General features: G+C 37.4%; 1 protein-coding gene across 1 annotated transcript; it reads right to left on the bottom strand.

Moving 5' to 3' along the window:
• Positions 1–4,614: 4,614 nt before the first annotated feature.
• Positions 4,615–14,164, bottom strand: LOC130071679 (gastrula zinc finger protein XlCGF26.1-like). Its single transcript, XM_056236538.1, has 2 exons — positions 14,019–14,164; positions 4,615–6,228 (listed from the first exon to the last, which is right to left on the bottom strand). The coding sequence occupies exons 1-2, from the start codon at positions 14,101–14,103 to the stop codon at positions 4,616–4,618; spliced, it is 1,698 nt and encodes a 565-aa protein (XP_056092513.1). The 5' UTR covers positions 14,104–14,164; the 3' UTR covers position 4,615.
• Between the last annotated feature and the right edge of the window lie 8,327 nt (positions 14,165–22,491).

The following is a 22,491-nucleotide window of genomic DNA, read 5'->3' as shown; positions in this document are numbered from 1 at the left end:
GTTGAAAATGTTTAAGTATCATGTGACCCGATATATGATTCATATTCATAATCGTCTCTTGTTGCCAGTTTACAGGGCGATGTTTCCAAGCACTTTCAGGCTGAAATAAAGGCTGTTTTCATTTACATTACAATGCCTAGTAGTATGTCTATTTAACGGTCGCGGGTGCGGGGCGGGGCGGGTTGTAAAAATAGATACAGTGGTGCGGTGCGGGCTGGGGCGGGCCAAATAATTTCATAAAAGCGGGACCCGCGGGTTGGAAAAAAAGCTGACCCGCGCATCACTACTGGCTAATGCTAATTGTAAATTCTCTAAGATTATTATTCTTAAGAAAGAAAGCAGACAGACTGGCTAAACTGACCGTCTGCCATCTCATGTCACCAAGGTCAGATAAAGCCCATCACATAGAGCCTCTTTTTACCTGATATCATCATATCATCACTGTGTATGTTCCCCGAGTTAGGAAATGCAAAAAAACGTTTAAACCCGTCCAAGGGTAAAAATGTAATTAATGTTCAACAAATAAAAAACAGATATAATGCAGATGAGCAAATAATAAAGCTTATACCATGGTCTGGGTGAATACTTGATTCTGATTGGCTGCAGGGTGTCCATTAAAAAGTGATAGAGGACACCTAGTAAAGGAGTTCTGGTGAAACTGACTGTTTACCGTTCGAAATTATTACATAGATGCGCTGGCTACATCAGCTGTGAGTAACCATAGCAACAGGCAGTCAAAGTATCTGTTTACAATTTATTGTATGAAAACAAACATCTAGTTAGCCGTTATACATAGCCTACTAATACAACAATGAGCGACTATTTCTTTGAAGCTTTTTGGAGAATTTGACAACTGGGATGCTGCTGAAGAAAGAAAAATTGTAAATAAAACGGAGAAACGACACAAGGAGAAAACACCGGAAAAATTTCATCGAATAGAAGACGAAAAAGATGAGATCAACACAAAAAAAAAAATGAAATGGTAACTAACTACACTCAGAGACTTTATTGTTAAAAAGGAATGGAATCAGCTTTGAAAAATACACCACCGATGCTCTGAATGAGACCCTGCGGGAGTTTTACGCAGCTGTCCAGTCAACCAAGGCAGGAGGAGAGTACAGCGTTTTAAGCCTAAGGAGTCTGAGAGCCGGTATCAACCGTCATTTAACGGAATTCAGTATTATAACTGACACCAGATTCATGACCTGTAATGCTGTGTTTAAAGCAATAATTAAGCGTTACCGGAAAAGCGGCAAAGATACCAGCGTTCACCATCCACGTATTTCTGAGTCTGATCTTGAAATCATAAAAAATTCAGCTGTACTGTCTCCCGATACACCCCTTGGCCTGGTCAGAAAAGTCTGGTTTGACATCCAACTGTGTTTGGCTCGGCGTGGCAGGGAGGGCAACCGGGAGCTCTGCATGCAATCTTTTAAAGTCCGGAGAGACGAGGACGGGGTTGAGTTTGTCACCCTGGCTTACAATCCGCACACCAAAAACCACAAAGATCCGAATGACCCAGATAAGGAAAACTTCAGAGGTTTTATGTTTGGCAGACCCGGGGATCTGATGTGTCCGGTAAAAAGTTTCAAGTCCTTTGTGTCCAAATGTCCATCTGACGCAAAGGCTTTCTACCACCATCCGAAGCGCACCGTGACATACGCTTCCGAAGTGTGGTACAGCCGGGAACTGATGGGTATCCACTACCTCAGGAACATGATGAAAAAGATCAGCGAAGAAGTAATTACACTTTATGTCAATATAAATGTATTATTAGGCCTAGTAGACCTACCTTTATTATAATTATAATTATTATCATCAATTTAACTTTCAGGTGGGTCTTTCGAAGGTCTACACTAACCACAGCCTCCGAAGCACCGCTGTAGGTCGACTCTCCGATGCTGGACTGGAGATCCGTCAAATAATGTCGGTGACAAGCCATCAATGCGAGAGCAGTCTGCGGGCTTACTGGGCTCCGTGAGAGACGAGACTGGAGCAACGTACAGTCTGCATCAAGTGCCCATCACGGGCAGTACCCAGCTATCGTGGATCCTACTTCAAAGGCCCCTATGTCGGACTTGCCGACTTTTTCAAATTGCACTATAAATGGAAACGTTGAATTTAATAATAATTAAAAAAAAGCTAGCATGTAGGCAAATGCCCCTCTGTTCGACCTGATTAAAGGACAACTCTGGGGCAAAATGAACCTTTGCTCTAATAACACATTGGTACTGTAAGTCCGTCTAATTCGAGCCAACTGTGTGGAAATTTACTGTGTTCACCCCCCCCCCCCCCCCCCCCAGACTCACTGGGGGTAGAAGGAACCATTTTGCTAAGAACAGTGGAAATTAGCATTCATGAATTTACACCTTTGGGAGTGCCTAGACCACATTCCTGTGTGTGCCAGTTATTCCTAAACTCTTAAAACCCTTATTTCCTTTTGTTTTACTTATTTGGAAATGAGACATATGTACCAGCCACCCTGAGACCTTTAAAATGATACTAAACACAATAATCATTCACATTAAACCATATATATACTCTTATGTGAGTTTTAGCTGTCACTGGGTGAGAGAACGAAATGCAGACGAGGTGAGACCTTTGTCTCCGGGGAAGAGGGGGGAAGCCAAATGTTAATTTGCCAAGGTCCTTTGTCTCAATAGACCATGTGGTCAGATATTTTCTCTTCAACAAGTTTTACGGTCTTACAGTACCTAGTCAACCGTTCTGAGATTTGTTTTCATGATAATTGAATGTAAAGATTTGCATCTCCAAAAACTGTTTAGCTTATAACGCTAGTGTATAGGGCATAAAGTAATGAAAAATAACAATAACAAGGCTCAAAATAGCCCAACAGTAACACAGTAGCATAATGAGGGTCCCTAGCTGCAAATTGAAGCATTGAGAACTTTGTAAGGCCTCGTTCACACTGCAGGGGCTTAATGCTCAATTCCGATTTTTTGAAAAAATTCGATCTTTTTGCAAGGCCGTTCACATTTCCAATTAAATGCGACCTTTTGTGATCTCCTGTGTGAACGTGACATGATCCAGAAATGACCCGCATGCGCAGAAGAGTACTCAACGGTCAACGACGTCACTTGTTGTTTGCGGAAGTAGCTAAACATGGATGTCAACAGTGGAGCTCGTTTAGCGATATTGAGGTTATTTTCCCAACAGAGCCAGCACACTTACAAACTTACAATCTTCTAGTTTTAAGAAAAAAATTAAAAAGGAGGAGAGCAAGGTTTTTGGCCATGGCGTTTTGTGGAGCAGTGGTAGCAACTTCGGTACAGAGAAACGTGTGGGTGCGGAGTCGCAGCCAGGAGTGGTGAGATACTGATTTGAGTGGCTTCACAAATACAGAATTCATCAGTAACTTCCGAATGACCAGATCCACTTTCGATTATATTTGTGAGCGTCTTCGATCAACTCTGTTGGAAGAGCCAACTCTCTGGAAGAGACACGTCTGCGGCGGCCCATAACAGTGCATATCAATGACGTGCGGGTCGGATACATGCGACCTGGCCGTTCAGATTTAAGTCTCATTTCAAAAGATCGGATACATATCGGATTTGGACCACATACCCAAGTGGCCTGGGTCGCATTTGAGAAGATCGGATCTGTGTCGTTCAGACTGTCATGAAAAGATCAGATACAGGTCGCATAGGGGCAAAAAAATCGGAATTGGGTCGTTTCAGCCGGCAGTGTGAACGTAGCCTAAGTGTACAGACAGTTTAATAAGAAGATATTTTATAAAGACAGTCCACTTCGCGTATACAGGCAGGAGCCATCTTTGGAAAACAGTCTCGACCAGTCGAACCACTAATCATCCCCATATATACTGATTGGCTTCATCACTCTGTCTACTCTCCACCAATAAGCTGGTGTGTGGTGGGCGTTCTGGTGCAATACGGCTCCCGTCGCATCATCCAGGTGGTGCTGCACATTGGTGTTGGTTGAGGAGATTCCCCCCTTACATATGTAAAGTGCTTTGAGTGTCCAGAAAAATTATTATTATGAAAACAACTAAATAAAAATCTAGAAATCTATTTGTAATTAATTCAATGCAAATGACCACACAAGACCAATTCAACTTCAGTTAAGAATCATCAGCTGTATTACCTTACTGTTTTGTGAAATATGTGTGTCAACGGTACAATAGTTATTCAATTCAGATGATGCCCGAAGAGAGGTTTAAGAGGACCTGCAAATAAAGATACTGACCAGTTGGAAGATTTAATGACAAGGTATAATTGAGAGTCAGCAACCTTTGGAGAACATGGCAGATGACCATGATTTACCGGAAGACGACTAGATCAAAAATGAAATTGTTACCGTCTCTGTGTAAACTATGAAATTTCACTACAGAATCTGAGAAAACGGTGATGTCATGTGGTGCTGCCCAGATACTTTTATGCATTTCATCATGTGCCTTTGCTCTGAGAGCACCAAAAACTGCTGACCATGAGCCCTCCATGACTTAATTACGCAATGCAACTGGAGGGAAAGACATGATGTGCATTAAGTTATCAGTGGTCATACAAATAGTTTGCTTCTGTTGCTTCGACAAGTTAATTCTCTCACTTTAATATGAATGTTCAGATTTGGCTCACATTCAGCTGCGCTGTGAATTCAGCCTTGATTTTAAACAGAGGAGTATTTTCTGGTGCCATTTTAAATTGCTGAGCCATTTGAAACTCTTTCCACACGAAGAGCAAGAATGTGGTTTCACATCTGCATGACTTTTCAGGTGTATCTTTAAGTGTAAAGGCAAAGAAAAAAATGTATAACACTGATCACACTTAAACGGCCTTCCTCCAGAGTGAATAGACGGATGATTTTTGAAAATACTCCTTTTTCTAAATGTTTCACCACATTCAGAACTCAATTTCTTTCCGGAATGAGTTTGCAAATGTTGTTTCAGGTTTAGTGCTCCTATAAAACTCTTTCCACACAGTTTGCAGGTATAAGGCTTCTCTGTGGTGTGAACTCTAATGTGTTTTTTAAGGTTTCCCTTTTGAGTAAAACTCTTTCCACACAGTTTGCATGTGTAAGGCTTCTCTGTGGTGTGAACTCTCATATGCACTTTGAGGTTTCCTTTATCAGTGAAACTCTTTCCACACACCTTGCATGTGTACGGCTTCTCTCCAGTGTGAATTCTCATGTGGACTTTAAGAGTCGGTTTATGTGCAAAACATTTTCCACATTGAGGGCATGTGTAAGGCTTCTCGCCCGTATGAATTATTATGTGACTTTCAAGGCTCCCTTTATTGTTGAAACTTAGTCCACACAGCTTGCAAGTGTACGGCTTCTCTCCAGTGTGAATTTTCATGTGCCTGTTAAGGTTTCCTACTTGGTTGAAGCTTATTCCACACTGTTGGCATAAGTACGGCTTTTCTCCAGAGTGAATTTTCATGTGGGAGTTAAAGTATTTTCGTCTGTTAAAACTTTTTCCACACTGTTGGCAGGTGAAAGAGCCCTCTTCGGTGTGAACTCTCGTGTGGACTTCGAGGCTGTGTTTTCTGTTAAAACTTTTTCCACACTGTTGACAGGTGAAAGAACTTGCATCAGTGTGAATTCTTATGTGGTCTTTGAGGTGTCCTTTTTGGCTGAAACTCTTTCCACACTGAGGGCAGGTGAAAGGCTTCTCTCCGGTGTGAACTCTCATGTGCCTGTTAAAGCTTCCTTTCTGAGTGAAACCTTTTCCACACTCTTGGCAGGTGTACGACTTTTCTCCGGTGTGAATGCTCATGTGCTTTTTAAGGCTTCCTTTTTGAGTGAAACTATTTCCACACTGTTGACATGTGTAAGGCTTCTCTCCATTGTGAGTTCTCATGTGGACTTTAAAGTTTCCAAGTTGATTGAAACTCCTTCCACACTGTTGGCAGGTGTAAGGCTTCTCTCCATTATGAACTCTCATGTGGACTAAAAGATTGCGACGTTGATTGAAACTCTTTCCACAGTGTTTGCAGGTGAAAGGCTTCTCTCCGGTGTGAATTCTCGTGTGGGCAGTTAGACTTCCATGTTGAGTGAAACTCTTTCCACAATGTTGGCAAGTGAAATATTTTGTAGTTTCTGTCTTTTGAGATCTTTGTTGAGGGGAAGTATTTTCAGTTTGTAAGCAACTAAATGATTTTTTTCCAGTTACGAAATCATGATGTTTCTCAAACTGATCTTTCTTTTCCATTTCATCTAGTACTCCACTCTCATCTTTCAGTGTTATCAGGTCTAGGGTAAAAAAAAAAAAAGAGAAATACAAAGTTAACCCCGGTTTAATGGTATAAATCAACAAACATCAAAATCAACATGTATGCTAGATCTCGTATGCACTAAGCCAGTGTTTCCCAACCCTGCTCCTTGAGGCACACCAACAGTGCACATTTTGATTGTCTCCCTTTTCTGACCTATATATTTCTGGTCTTGGAGTCTCTACTAACGAGCTGATGAGTTGATTCAGGTGTGATCGATTAGGAAGAGTTGGAAAATGTGTAGTGTTGGTGTGCCTCCAGGAACAGGGTTGGGAAACACTGCACTAATCTACCGAAAAAGGTCTTTATGTCTATAATATTAGAAAAACAGTGTATTCTCAACCGTATACTGCCATTTGTGGACAAGCATTGGCATGGGTTAAGTCCTATCTATTTGACTGCTACCATTTTGTCTCTGTAAATGAAGAGACGTCTCATCAAACCCAAGTATGGAGTGCCACAGGGCTCAGTAACATGTCCTTTGGATTTTTCTCCTTGTATATTCTTTCCCTGAGCAACATTATCTTTTTTTTCCACTGATGCAAATGATACTCAGTTTAATAGTACTTCACAACCTACACTCTTAGAAGGAATGTATAGAAAAGTCACACAATTTTGTGTCAGTATTAAATAAAAACGTGTATAAGAAATAACCTTTCACATTTATGTGTAACTTAAAAATGAACAACTTAGGAATTTACCCACAGCAGAATACAGTCAGTCCATAGTCTGTTAATGACAGCGACTAGCCAATTTGTTTTTACTTGTATATTGTTGTAAGCAGCTTTCTATTGAAATAATTCTATTGGACAACTCAGTAAATACAAAACCACATTTTTTTAACTTGAAACAGATAAAATCAAAAATATTTCCACTTCTTAGTTAGTTAAGTTTATTTCGGTCAACTTCAAAAGAAAAGGCAAAAAAGAAAAATAATTTACAAACATACATGGAAACAATAGTAAAAAAAAGTTTCTTGACCGAAAAGGTGTCGGCTGAAGCTTATGCTTATTACACCGATCCTTTTTACATTTTATTTATTTAACACACAACACCAAAGTCATCTTGCATACTTAAATAATTTCTAAAAGAAAAAGAAGCTAAATTCATTCACCTTTGTATAATGTAATCTTTTTTTAAAGCTACGAATGGATTTACATGTTTTTAGTTCATCATCAAGACTATTCCACAGTTTAATCCCCTGAACAGACAGACATCTCTGTTTGACATTGGTTCTAATCTGTGGTTTACTGAACATGAGTGTTCCTCTGAGCTCATAAGGAGTAGATTTAATCTGAAACCGGTTTTGGACACAGTCTGGAAATGTATTATTTATTTTAAACATTATTTTGGCTATTTTAAATTCCACTAAGTCATTCAATTTTAGTAGGTTGGAGTTTATAAATAGCTCGTTTGTTGGGTGATAATAATCGGTTTTATTTATAATTGGTATTGCACGTTTTTGCAGAATAAGAATTGGTTTTATTGTTGTTTAGACAGGATAGCCAGAGTTTTTGAAATTTTTGACTATGTAGGTTATGTGGGATTTCCAACTGAGTTTGTGGTCAATAATGACACCTAAGAATTTAATCTCACTTACTATTTCTAATTCAGACATTTCAATTCTAATCTGGGCATTTGTATTTATTTTTTATTACTAAATAAAATAATTTTAGTTTTATTTACATTTAATGACAATTTATTAACATCAAACCATTTTTTTTTGTTTTCATTTCTGCTTCCACTGTGTCCAGAATCTGTCCCAAATTTTGATTGGAACAAATAAGAGTTGTGTCATCTGCAAATAAGACACAATTTAATTGTGTAGACACCTTACAAATGTCATTGATGTATAATAAAATAGCTTTGGTCCAAGGACTGATCCTTGTGGAACCCCACAGGTGACTCTCTGTAGCTGTGACTGTCGTTGGTGAATTGAACAAACTGAAATCTATTCCTAAAATAGTCACCAATCCATCTTTGTGCAACGCCCCTGATGCCATATCTTTCAAGTTTTTTTTTTAACAATATTGTGTGATCAATGCTTTAAATGCTTTCTTCAAGTCTATAAAAATTCCAATGGAGTAATTTTTTCAACCAGCTCTATTACAGCCATTTCTGTGGATCGATTTGCTTGGAAGCCATATTGATGATCGTTTAATAGTTTGTTTTCTAATAAAACTGTCTAGTCTTATTTCAATTAGTTTTTCTAGTATTTTTGAAAATTGTGGAAGGAGGGAGATTGGTCTATAGTTTGAGAGTGAATGGCTGTCACCATTTTTATAGATAGGGATGACTTTAGCTATTTTACACAAGTTGAAAATATAGGTTAATGGTTTTACAACAAATATCATAACGTCCTTAACTAGTGCCATGTCTATATCATTAAAATCTGTAGATTTTTTATTTTTAAATTTATTTATTGTATGTATTAGTTCATTTTCTTCTACTGGCTTTAGAAACATTTAGCTTGTATTTGATTTAATTATGTCAACATCCACACCTACTTTTAATATTGTTTGCTAGATTGGCTCCTACATTTACAAAATAATTATTAAATTCATTAGCAATATCAAATGGCTTGGTTATAGTTTTCAATTGATTTGTGAAGTACTTTGTGGATTTGATCCACATTAAATCCCTGTTTGATTTCACATACAAAATTTCTCAAGCAATCTCACGTGACTGCACATTTTACTCGATTCTAGACGTTGTCAAAGAAATGGTGCCAGTAATGGTGTATTAAAAATAACATTGTGTCTATTTATTACACACAAAATGGTTCATATTCAGACTGGTTCATTTCCTATGTTCTCACCAGATTGAATTTATCCAGGTAGTAAAACTCACTGAATCATTCATTCAATTATTCCAAGTCAAGCATTCTAAACATAAGTTTTTATTTTTGCATTATTTAGATTTTTTTAGGCTGAAGACTCTCCGCCATTGATGAGCTGAAATTGGTTAAATCCTTGATTGCAGTCTTTCTCTCCATTAATCTCAGCATTGGTGGAGAGAATTAATGATATTAAAAGGATATTAAGTATTAAAATTGAATCTGGCATAATTTACTTTACAGTTCAACTAAGTATTAGAAAAAAGGTTGTTGCTTACATACACACACACATTATATATATATAAATAATAATAAAAATAGTATGATGAATGTCAAAAAAATAATTTGACATGTGGAACTTTCTCCTCTCTCTCATATTTTTATATAGTGTTGGAACCGGGATCTCCTCTGAAGAAGAACTGAGCACATTTGTGTTCATGAACACACAAACAGACCAGGGGCCTCATGTACAAAGACTTGTGTTGAATTCATACTAAAACATTGCGTACGGACAAAGCTGTAAATGTGCATACGCACAAAAAAAAGCAGATGTATGAATCTCTGCGTACGAAGGATCCCACGCATATTCTCTTTGTACATCCCAATTACATCCCACCCAGTCTCCTACCCCAATTCAATTAATTTAAATATGATAATTAGTCCAATTTGGCAAAAGAAGCCTGCAAGAACATGGCTAAAGCAAGGAAGAAACTAAATTTCACTGAAAATGTCTTGTATGTGAATATATAGTAAAGTGTAATTTATTCCTGTGATCAAAGCTGAATTTTCAGCATCATTTCTCCAGTCTTCAGTGTCACATGATCCTTCAGAAATCATTCTAATATGATGATTTGATGATCAAGAAACAGTTATGATTATTATCAGTGTTGAAAACAGCTGTGCTTCTGCTTCATATTTTCGTGGAAACCATGATATAGTATTTTCAGGATTCTTTAATGAATAAAAACTTCAATCAAACAGATGTCGAAATCTTATAATCTTTTGTAACATTATAAATGCATTTACTGTCACTTTTACTTGTCACTTCAATGTGTCCTTGCTGAATAAAAATATTACTTTCTTTTTTTATCTTTACTGACCGAATTAATGAAGTTTATTTTCTATTCCTAGTTAAGCCAACACTGCCATTGCTAGACGGGTTGTATCAATTTGGACATGGTTTATATATGTTCTTACTTAATAGCATAATATGATATATTAATAAAACTCGTGTGACAATAATATGTCAAATAATTTATCAATTACAAATTATAAGCAATATCTGACAGCTGGTGGTGCGATAGAACAATTCGTAGTGTAATGTTTGCCACTTCACTTTATTGCCTCTAAAGGCCATTGCACACTGAGTCCGAAATATTCGTATGCGTTCTTTCGTATTCGTGATTCGGAGGCTGTGAATTGTCAAAACACCATTCAAACTGCTTGCAACGGATGCGAAAAACGCAGAAAATCGAACCCGGTTCGATTTTTTTTTTGACGCACGAAAGTTTCGGAGGCGGTGTGCAAGCGTGATTGACATAACGTGAGGTCGTATTTATTTTTTAGCGTGCGAAAATTTCGGACGCGAATTTCGGACTCAGTGTGCAATGGCCTCTATGAGTCGCCAACAGACAAAAATCACGACAAATATACGTACGCCAGACATGAAGTTTACTTGGAGGAACGCACATTCTTACGTTAATTTCACTGTTAGTACATCTGGCCGTGAACGTGAAAGCTGGCGTACGCTGTGTTTTTGTGCGTACGCAGTGTTGATACATGAGGCCCCAGGGAACAGATGAGTCAGTCACGGTCTGAACCAATCTGTAGAGTTGTTGTTCATTTATTCCCAAAGGTAGACAAAAACATTGTGTTGACTTGTTTAAAGACTATTTTAATGGTCACTTTGACTCCAGACATTGATGAGCACCAGATAATTATTTTAGAATGACTTCTGAAGGTTCATGTGACACTGAAGATTAGCGTAATGGTTGAAAATACAGCCGTCTAGGATGGCTAGTAATTTTCTTGTATTAAATTCTGCCAAAACAGAAGTTAATTATTGAACAAACAAAAAAACATGCTAGTTCTGTTATCCAGGTTTTTTCCAGTTAAGAACCCAGATGTTGTGCTGACAGCAATTTGTGGAGTCAGATTTACATCAATGCTTATGCTGCACAAAGCCCTAGATTTTTTGGAATCTGCTATGTTCCGGATTTATTATTTTGTATAATATTTTCCTTATTAATTTATTGTATGCATCATTCTATCTAGGTGTGATTGGCCTGTTGGGGAAAACAAAAAAAAAAGAAAAGAAAGAAAGGTGGCGTATATATAAACATCTACAACAGTTCTTTCTGGTTCTCGAAACTGTTTGGCTGAGAGCCTTTTCCAGGTGTACCGATATTTGCGCAGTAACAGCACTCTAACCGTTTCACCGTTTGTATCACTCCGCTTGCGGCACCTGTCATGGCGGTCGAGCAAATACACCATATGGTGTAAAAATACTACTATAGTTGTGTCATGAAATGTAGTTTTAAGAGGGTTTTTTTTAGGCGAGAATGTAGACCTCAAATATGTGACTAATGTATAATCTTACTATATGTATAATCTTAATTTTACGATCTGTTGAGACGCTTTCGCAGGTTCCAGCTCCGTCGTTGGCCGTTCAGCGCTCATGTTCCCGCTGAGAACAGCGTCATCTCGGCCAGGCCTTCGGGAATTTGCCGCTGGCTCTTATGTAGATAGTGGTTAAACGTGAGATATAATTAATTTGGGGTATATCAAATGGGCGATCTTTGGTCTTATTAATCTATTACTTGTTTCAGAGCAAATCGATTTTGGTTAAGAGGAAAATTAAGTTTCATAATTATATTTAGGCTATATTTCACTTGAATCCTGTACTAGAGTGCTGTTTGTACGTTTGACTGAATTGTTTGCTTGTGTTTATTTCCTATTATCTTTTATAATGGCTATTGTGGTTCATTTAAAAATTGTTCAATAATTATTATTCTATATAAATAATATGCCATATTTGCTATGGAGAAAGGATTGTGATATGGACTTCAGTCTTTATGAGTGAGTCAGAACAAGGAAGTTGTTTTGGTTGTTCATGGGAATGACAGAGACGAACATATCGCTTTCCTCAGCGGACATTCAAACTGATTTTATGGATATAATATTATGGACATTGACCTGAAGAATAAATGCTATATCAAATGCAGGCAATACACTCGTTCAGTCGATCTCCCTCTCATAATACCATACTCTGTCTACATAATACAAAAAGCTTCAATGAAGCGACTCAACGTTCCTTCGTTACTAGTTTAAAGTGACATTTTGGAATTAGTAACGGAGGGTTCAGCTCAACTGTCAACTTGAGATTGAATCATTGGCAGAAGGAAGTAGTTCTGCACAAAAGAGGGTTTTTAAGGACACTATGTTTTTGTTTCTTATTTATTTACTCACGTGTGTCGTCGAACTGTTGTATAAACGCAATATCACACTCGTAGCCGTGCGATATGGCTGTATATAAGCACGCTGTGATTCCTTACGGCCGATATTGCTCATATATGAGCAATATCAGCATATATATATATATATATATATATATATATATATATATATATATATATATATATATCCCAGACCATATTATAGTCTCCTAAATTACTCAGGATGCCTAATACTGTCACAAACAAGTTAGGGTCATGTCAAATTGGAGCATATGTTGGCCTGATACTGTCGTCTGTAAAGAGACAAGTCCCAGCTTAGGACCCAAGCAATCCGATTGGTTCAAAGCACGTTTTATGGGTAATCGCTTTAGTGCCTGGTTACTCATCAGATATCAGATTTCAAGTCGTTTGAACTACGTTATAAATAATGTCTTTTAACTTTATGTTTCATATACTAGTATATAACCGAAGCTATAGATTGTCAAATTAAACATTTCTGGTTCTTAGTGTTTTTTTAGTTAGCTTAGATAGTAGCATAACATACAGCTATGCAAAATGATTAAAGATAACGTTTTTTCACCATCTACAATATTTCGCGACAAAAAACTTCAATAACAAATATGATACAAGAAAATAATTGAATTGAAATTTTAAAATTTGTATCAAAGAAATAATAAAAGCAATAGCCTACCAGTCATTGCACCATAATATGCAGTCACTAAATGTAATGAAATGGTTTATTTAGGCTACCACATGTTTTGACAATAACTTATACTTAACTGATATTATTTAAAACAAGTGAACAGTCAGTAATAAAATAAGTACAAATTACAAGCAGAGATGAATACTAAATAACAAAGTTACAAACTCTAACAGTAATGTTCAGGTACAGAAATTAATTAAACCTAAATGTAAATTAACACTATGTGTTCACTGTATAAATATAGTTTCATCTTTGTTTAAGATGTATTTCGTTGTTTTATTAATATTAATGACACGGACACCACTATATATATATATAATTTTATCTAACAGTGATGTTATATACATATATATAAAAAAATATGAGGTGTGTGCTGTCACTTTAAGACTGACTGCACGGACCCAAAAAAACTAACAAACATCCATTTCTTTCTTTCTCATGTTCTCTTATGACATAACTGAGAAAATACTTGTCAAGATGGCAATTTAGATGGGTATTTTGACAATTTTGTGTTTGTGTCCCTTCAACGGCAAGTAAACGCAAAAGAGGAATCAATTCTGTTTTCGAGTGCTGTCTCAAACTGTGGCTGTGCGCACAGATAATGCTGGAGTCCCGATTTTCGGCTCTTCCTCCGTGATTAAAATTGTTTGAATGTATAAATTGGCAAGACAATGCAGAGCTGATAGAGCAAATCCAAAAATATCATTAATTTCTGTAGAGCTGGTTATTTTAATAAGGATCAAATGACTGAATTCAGCTTTGAGAATGAAGCCAACCTGTTTGTTCCTCAGTTTCTTCATGTTTCACTCTGAATGTTTCATCAATCTTCATGTCTTCACTCTCCTCTTTAATAAACGCCATCTTTATAATAGTGTCTCGTGGATCTCAGTCGCTTCACCAGGAGTTTTTCTGTGTGTTTAAGAAGAGAATAATTAACAAAGAAAAATAAATCAAATAAATCTCTGGGTTTGCTCTATCAGCTCTAGTTCAGTAGTTCAGTGCACTGGTAAGAGTCAGTCAGAGAGAGAGAGTTAATGGACTTAAATCTCCATATTAACACAAGAACATAAATTATACTAAAGACATTAAATGCTTTTATGATGTTTATTTACTATTCAATCATTTGTAGATTATATTTAATAGACTGCACTTTCATGAACCCATTAGCAGTTGTTTCACAAAAGTTACCATGACACATGTTAGTTTGTTCTCGTTGCATGTACACTGATTTGATCAGCTTGTCTCGACAGCGCGCGATGATTCAAGCGCTTTGAATCACTGAATCATTTGGTTCCGAAATCCCACACTGTCGGAGGCAATGCATTCTACAATTTACTTCGCGACCTTTAAAAAGTACGTTCTACAGTATGGATATGGGTAGCATGAATGACATTCGGACATACTACTCTTTTTTTTGCATAATAGGTCGGGAAAGTATTAGATTTCGAGTCTAGAAAAGCTCCGCTTCTCTCATCATTGTTTATGATAAACTGATTCACGATATTGGGAGTGAAATGAGACGCACCTTTTCTGATAATCATGTGTGGATGCGATTTACTCACACAAAATAACGTTCATGTATGTTAGATGCAGTATTGCAATGTTACTTTCAACAGTGTTGAATTCGTTTTAAAAACCACAACAATTGCCTGAACGATTAAAATGCTAAAAACACAAACCTTTCTTTAACCGTTTCATAACAGCTATGCATAACAGACGGAGCGCGGCGCAGCCTTGTGACGTCACGTCGTCAGTCATATAAAAATAAAAGTCCCGTATTGTGCATAGAAATGTCAAGTCGTGCATGCAGAAAACAGAAGTATTCATAGTTGTATTTGTGGTGAATATATATATATATATATATATATATATATATATATACACATATACACATCACAGAAATAAAAAGCATTTTGAATATTAAAATAGAAAACTATTATTTTAAATTGTTATAATATTTCTTAATATTACTGTTTTACTGTATTTTTTATTTAAAAAAAATGCAGGCTTGATGAACAGAAGAGACTTATTTCAGAAACAAAATAGTAATGTTTCCAAACCTTTGACTGGTACTGCATATTTATGTTAGCATTCTGTTCACTTCCTTCAGTATTTAAAAATTCAAAAGACAAGCATGTGAAGTTTATCTGGTTTCAAAATGAAGCTTTCCTGAAGAACTGGAAAGATCTTAAACCTACAGAGTGTTTCACTCTCTCGCTCAGACGACGTTCTTCTCAGCGGAGCTGCGCGGCCCGGGCTGCGTCTTCTTGTTTGATAGGTGTCAGCGGGTGAAATACAGCCACCTGAGAGGTCAACCAAGTACTCGCGCTGGAGTATTTACGTGTCATGTTATCCTAATTGCAGTCTGCAGATTATTAGTAATTATGAACACGTACGCCACGTCACCGTGGACTCCAATTTGAACTCTGCCGCTGGTGTAGGAAGCAACGGAGAAATACTTACCTGGATGAAGTTTAATCATGATAGAGGGGACATATTAACAGCTTACCTGGATGAAGTTTAATCATGATAGAGGGGACATATTAACAGCTTACCTGGATGAAGTTTAATCATGATAGAGGGGACATATTAACAGTGGCTGGTGGAAGCGCCTACCAAAACTTGAAAAACTGACTTGAAAGCCTTGGAAGTGGAGCTTGAACTTGAACCAGCGAGAGAAGATCGCCTCTCGTGACTTGCGGAGTTGTTGATTCGTTTCGGTGGATCGGTGATCTGCGGGATAATGCACCCGTGCAGACGGCGAGGTTCTTTTGCTGGACAAGTTGTTGAGGATGACATAGTTCTCTTCCTGCCGGATTATCCTGGCTGAGCTGACGCTGTTGAGGCTTTTGATGACGTGAAAATGGAAACTGATTGGTTATCCAGGGTGTTTTAGGCCTAGAGGAGCAGAACTTCTCATGAGAGGCCTTGGCTGATCAAAAACTCCCCGAAGACCACTGTGCATACGGGGAGATGCGGCACTGAACGCGGGAACCTTGACGTGTAGCAGGAGATACGGCGGGACATATCCATCGTCGGAACTCAATAATAGTAAACAATATACTGTCCTGAAACATGTTGGCTGGCGACTGAACGAGAGCATGAATGAAAGCGTCAGCATCTGCAAACTCAAACATGTGTAAGTACTGGTCTTTTATACCGCAAGTATTAGACACGATTGGATAGATGAGAAGGTAATAACCCTGCAAACAAGCCTGCACTGCCCAGCAGGCCCAATTTGCTCATTGGCAAAGCGCCCACACAGGGCACTATTAATCTACAACAATAGATCTTGTTCACAATTAATCTGTTTCACTATAAATACTTTTTGGCTACTATAACTATAAGTCTTTGGGAAAAACAATTATTCTATACATCTGAAATGAATGCAGTCACCACATAACTAATATCTGTATTTTTAAAAATATACAGTAGTCAAAGGGATTTCAAATCAATGTATTTATTATTTACAAAATATAAAACATTCAATTCAGGTTAATACAGGTTAATAATTATTAGCTTTAAAGCTAATTTAACACTCTGAAAGGGACTAAAAATCCTCTATACAAATATAAAAATAATTCAAATAAACATAAAAATACATTTGCTGGAAAAAAAATATATGTTTGGTGTGCTAATCATTCATTGAATCATTGAAAAGCAAATAGGCATGAAACAACACTGTGTATGGGAAGTAATTAATATATGCCATTTCTAATACCACATGCTTACCTGTTACAACCCTCCTTAGCCTCAGTTTCTGAAAAGGTCTCTTTTGGTTTGAGCCATTCCAGTTCAATTGAGTAGCTAAAGAATGGCCAATCAATGTTGTCAATATTCTCCTAGTTGCTACCTGGACATTACACCCACCAATGGTTCCTAGATAGGCAGTCTAACAGGAAGGAACATACACAAATTAAAAAGGGATTTTTCAATAAAATTTCAACAACAGCTAATTATTAGGTCCATAGATAGACAACTAAAAACAAACAAATATTCAGCAAACAATAAAGTTTCAATACGTATTAGATGCGAAGGGCTTTCACTGTAACTGTGTTTGATGAGCATAAATCCTCTGTCTGCATGTGAGAGAGAGAGAGAGAAAATGCACACAGTACTTACATCTACTGTGTTTACGTGAATACTCGACTTGGCATTTTGATATATTTTTATGTTTATTTGGCCATTTAGGTGCACAACCGAAGACAAAGGCTATGCTTGTCTGTGTTGCGCTCAGAGCATGTGCACAGCATCCTGCCAGTAGAATTCTGTTCTCTTTCCCGACTTATCACACTTTTAATATTTCTTTTCAATATACTGCACATCCTGCTCTTTTTTTTTGGTAATTATCCTCTAAACACAGTTGGTTATGTCTTAAATAAGCATAAAAGTTTTTAACAGAAACGGCAATTCCCCGGTTGTATGATGAAGTCAAGCGAGATATTCTGCTGTCACTCTCTTAACCCTGAGCATGTCGATCAATTTTTGTTTCTACATAAAAATCTGAAAATGTAATAATTTAGAATGATTTCAACGTAGAAATTACTTTATTTGGTGCACATTCCAACACTTAAGACCAAATTGTTAACTACTAAGTGTTTAAAAGAGTTTGAGAAAACTAAGTTAACTTTTAAGTTGTTACCGTTTTTGCTTTTATGGAATGTTTTAAGTTTTGTTTAGTCATTGAGCAGTGTAGACATGCTTCAGCCCTAGTAGATACACTATATGGACAAAGTATGTAGTTGTGGCAACGCAGAACTGTTGAAAGATTGCCTTTTTAAACTGGGTGCAGTGAGGCAGGTTAGGTATTGATGAACCACATGAGTGTCTCATTTTCAGCAAAGGTGTCTTGCTGTCTGTCTTCTTTGCTTTTTTTGATGTAATAAATGTCCTTTCAAGTGTAGTTTGGTTAATTATTTGTTTAAGAACAAACTGTGGTTTCCGGGAAGCTTTTTTCAATTTCCTCATGTAGTTTTCGAATGGAAAAGCTGACACTCCATCTAAAGCTCCATACCTCCTAACATCATCAGCCAAATGAGTCAAACTGTGCGCACATTATACAATTCATCAGCACCATACAACTGCTCAAATTTGCTTAAGAAATGTTTCATGAGAGCATCAGCGTAGTCACAGTAATAATTACACAAGGCAGGACAAAGCATCAAGTACATGGCAATTGAGAGATTCATGAAATTTCTGTAGTGAGAAGAGGAAAGGATGTATTGTAAAACAATTGTGCCCGTATAAAGTAAGAACTGGCGGAATTCAGTGGCTTTCCACCGGTCAATGTCTGCTAATCTTGGCTTTCTCTGAAACTCAATTGGCATATGCTGCCTTAGCTGCTGCAATCTCACAGAGATAGCCATCACTGCATGCGAGCCCAACCTACAAGAAAAATCCCCCTTCATCCAAAAGCGTATCAATTTTCGAGTCACTCCCAGGCAAACTAGGTGCATGTAGTCCAGAATGAACATTGTAACCATGCCTATGTTAATCCGTGCAAGGGGAGAGTTGCCCCTATGGTGTTCCCCATCCTCCTGTCTAGAGAACTGATCATCTGTGCGGAGTGTAGCCGTCTTCTCTGGGAAAGTCATGTGGTTCTTAACATAGACTCCTTCTTGATTGCAGCGCTCACACCCAAAGTACCCATTGTGTCCCTTAACGTTTTTAATAAACTATCTTGCAGGAGCATCACAAATGAAGCAGTCAATCTTTAAAGTAAAGTTCTTTCCTGCCACCTCAAAGCCTTGCTCAAGGCTAGCTATCTCCTGCTAGGGATGGCTGACACGAAACAGTCATTCCGAAGCTTTGCGAGATCCCGAAGCGCAGATGTTTCAAAACACTGATCCGAAGCGTGATTCAAAACACCCATGTCACGTGACTATGGCCAAACGAAGCCTCGAAATGTTTCAAGTGTTTCATCAGGTGTGATCTGCCAAATCAGCGTTTGATTGACACGGTCGGGAACAACAGACCACACAATCGCACATCTGTATAAAAGTGAAATCAACGCATATTGACCTCGTGGGTTTTTGTGAGAGGGGTTTGATTTTGAGATAGCGGATTTTGGTGATATAGTGACATAGTGCGATTTGATTAGTTAGGCTATTTAGGCTTAGCCTACATTTAAATTTACACAACACATTGACTGATAGGCTAGAGACAGACAGAGTATAGCCTACAGTGACACATTAATAGATGCATAGATATAAATATAGACAGATAGATTAATAGATAGATTTGGCCAGAACTCATGATCCACTAACATACTGGAAAGAGAGAGCAGTAATCTTTCCTCATTTGTATGTCCTAGCTAAAAAATATCTTTGCATGCCAGTAGCAACAAATGTCCCTTGTGAGGGGATTTTTTCAAAGGCTGGAGAAATTATCTGTAAAAAAAGAAGTAGGCTAAGTCTTTCCACAGCAGAGAAATTCATATTTTTGAATACAAATCTCTAAAAAATGTGAGATATTGTGGCTTGATTTCTTTTATTAATATTCATTTTGCAGGACCAAAATAACATTATGCACAGTGAGGAGCCTATAGGTTACAAGCTTCACATATTAGAAAAATACAATAATAAAAAAACAAACATTTTTTAATGGCTCGTCAAGGTTGTTTCAGATCAACACCTGCAAGTGACCACTAGGTGCCACAGTGGAGACGGGTGTCGGATTGATTCGAAGCCTCGAAACAATATGGCCCATTTGGTTCAACAGTTTCATTGCTTCACGAAGCCTCGATCTGCCCATCACTATCTCCTGCACAAAGTCAGACAAATACTGCTCCAAATCCAGAGGCTTGCTATTGCCACAAAAAAAATTCCAATAACAAAAGGTTCCTCTTCAAATGATACTTTTCCCAAAATTGGCCACAACTGCAAAGCAGAGCTCTTATGCAAGGGCAACCCATCAACATTAATTTGGAGGCCAATAGAGTTGCTATCTTCGTTGATGAGAGTTGAAATTGTCCGCAGGTGAGTGAGAATAAAGCCAGCTGATTTCACTAATGCCAAGTTCACACTACACAACTTTAAACGTCAGAAGATAGCTGTGCTGTTCAGACGACTTGCTCTGGAGTCTTGAAGTCGTTGTGGTGTTCACACTGCGTGACAATCTGCAACGGGGTTACACATTTATAAGGGGTTACACATACATAAGCTGACAACAACTATGGGTGTTTCTCATTTCTTATTTGTGCATCCTCGTTTCCTTTCCTCGCTTCCTTCCCTCCGTCTCAGCTCCACCCCCTGTAGGACGCGAGGAAAAGAGGACGGAGGAATCAAATAAAAGCTTTTTTATATACATTGGAATACTTGATCACTCGAGCGTCTCTCCACAGTGTCATCAGCAGCGCTAAAAGGATCTGCCCTTATGTTGTTGTTAAATAATAATAAATATAGGCTACACTGTTGAAATATGTGAGATGTGTGGTTTATATAAACTGCAAAGGTAAAGTATAAATTAAAATGATTGTGACCGATGTGAAGGGGGAGGAGAATTGATACGTGTGTTACGTTTAGTCAATAAAACTCTTCCGAATAGGATACACCTGTGTATCCTCGCTCATGACTCCTCAGGAAGTCTCCTCACGGTGCAATTAGAGAATTGAGATGTCTATGAAGGTAAAATAATGAAATAAAGAATCGCATGCGCAGGGTAAGATTTTGTGAAAGAGTACATAAGATTGCAAGCGTAAAATAAATTTGCATGCGCAAGAGAAGATTTGTAAAGGTGTAAATCGCCCTTCAAGTATAAGAAAAAAAATATTTGCTGCATTTAACTGTTCTTCGTAAGTGTAATTCATGTATTTTGAAGCTGCAGCTTCATGCTAACGCGAAATAAATAAGACCTGTATTCTTCAGACTTTCATTTTTCCGCGCTTACACTTTTGGCACCGTTTTTGCGCACAAATGCGGCCAAAAGTATTGCAAGCCTGTGAACAGCAATCTGCTGGCGAAAACAACAGAGGCAGGAACTGCAAAACAGATGAATTGCGTAAAATTGAACTTTGTGTAAAAAAAATAAACTGTTGCAAATGTCTGAATGACTTCTTGTGTGCATGGGGCAAAAAAGTTCCCGAAATAGGGGAGGAGAGAGAGGGAGGGGGTTTAAATAACTTGGGTGCAAATGACGTCACGCATATTTAACGGCATTTAACTGTAGCCTACTGTATGGTCTTGGGGCCTAATGTTGAAAAAAGGCGGAAAGTCATTGTTTGTGTGGGGAAAAGGCCGTCTGACAACCTTTTAACCATTTAATTTGTTTCATTTGAGAAAACGGATGTTATTTATGTTTAATTGTTATAATAGCTGAGAAAAAAAAAACTGTTCAAACTGCGTCCTAAAATAATTTATTATTTACCGTACTCTGGTCATATTTTGAAATGTCAAAACCTATTTATAGCTAGTTTTACATCATTTACATAGCCAATCTGTTTATATGTAATTAAATGTAGTCTTTAAGGTAATTAAAATAATCTGATAGTGATAAGTAGGTACTTTACCTCAGGAAAACTCAGTCGTCCGTGGTGATCCAGTCAGAAGAGATGTCCGTCCGCTATGTGGGCGAAGGGCACTGACTGCAGCTTTACATATGCCCTCTGCATTACGCGAGTGATAATTTATAAACTATGTAATTTTATAAACTTTATATTTTTTTTTTATTTAAAAAAAAAAAAGTTTTGTATACATCTAAAATACCTTTCGTTATTGTACCCCGGCATTAAATGACTAAATAAAATAAAATAATGGGTCGTTCACTTCACGCCTGTGGGCGTTACGCACAGCTCAGTGTGGACGCGCAATTTACCTTCAATGAAATCTAACCTTAGTATAGGCTAATTGACAGAATTATTAAAATATATTTAGCTACCTAAAAGTTACAGATTTTTTGTGTCACGCATGCATGTCTATTTCCCTCATATTAAATATAAAACGTGGACTGTGGACAAAAAATGTGGACTGACATTTTTCCAATGTCTGGACTCCTTTATTAATAGAGTATATAAACAGACGTTTCAATATATTGGTATTAAAGGCATTTTCTGAGAATTTATATTTCAAGTTTTTACTGCAAATGTCGAAATGCGTGCTCTTTGGTCCATTAGGTTAATAACATTAAAGATGATGGCCAAATTTTAAAGAAGTGTCTTTTATGTTATCTACTAACATGCACACGTTCAAATAAAATTTTATAAAAAGATAATCCTCACATATTTCAGCATTTAAATCATCTTTATAAAAAGAA

Source organism: Rhinichthys klamathensis, unplaced genomic scaffold, assembly GCF_029890125.1.
Source record: "Rhinichthys klamathensis goyatoka isolate OS25496 unplaced genomic scaffold, OSU_Roscu_1.1 h1tg000452l_1, whole genome shotgun sequence".
NCBI lineage: Eukaryota > Metazoa > Chordata > Actinopteri > Cypriniformes > Leuciscidae > Rhinichthys > Rhinichthys klamathensis.
The sequence above is the reverse complement of the archived record's forward strand: the minus strand, read 5'-3'. Positions and strand labels throughout refer to the sequence as shown.

Bases quoted from the DNA above. Each gene is read 5' to 3' on its own strand.
- LOC130071679 (XM_056236538.1), bottom strand. From the start codon at position 14,103: ATGGCGTTTATTAAAGAGGAGAGTGAAGACATGAAGATTGATGAAACA. The intron at 6,229-14,018 runs GTTGGCTTCATT...TTTTTACCCTAG, and splicing joins AGAAACTGAGGAACAAACAG to ACCTGATAACACTGAAAGAT.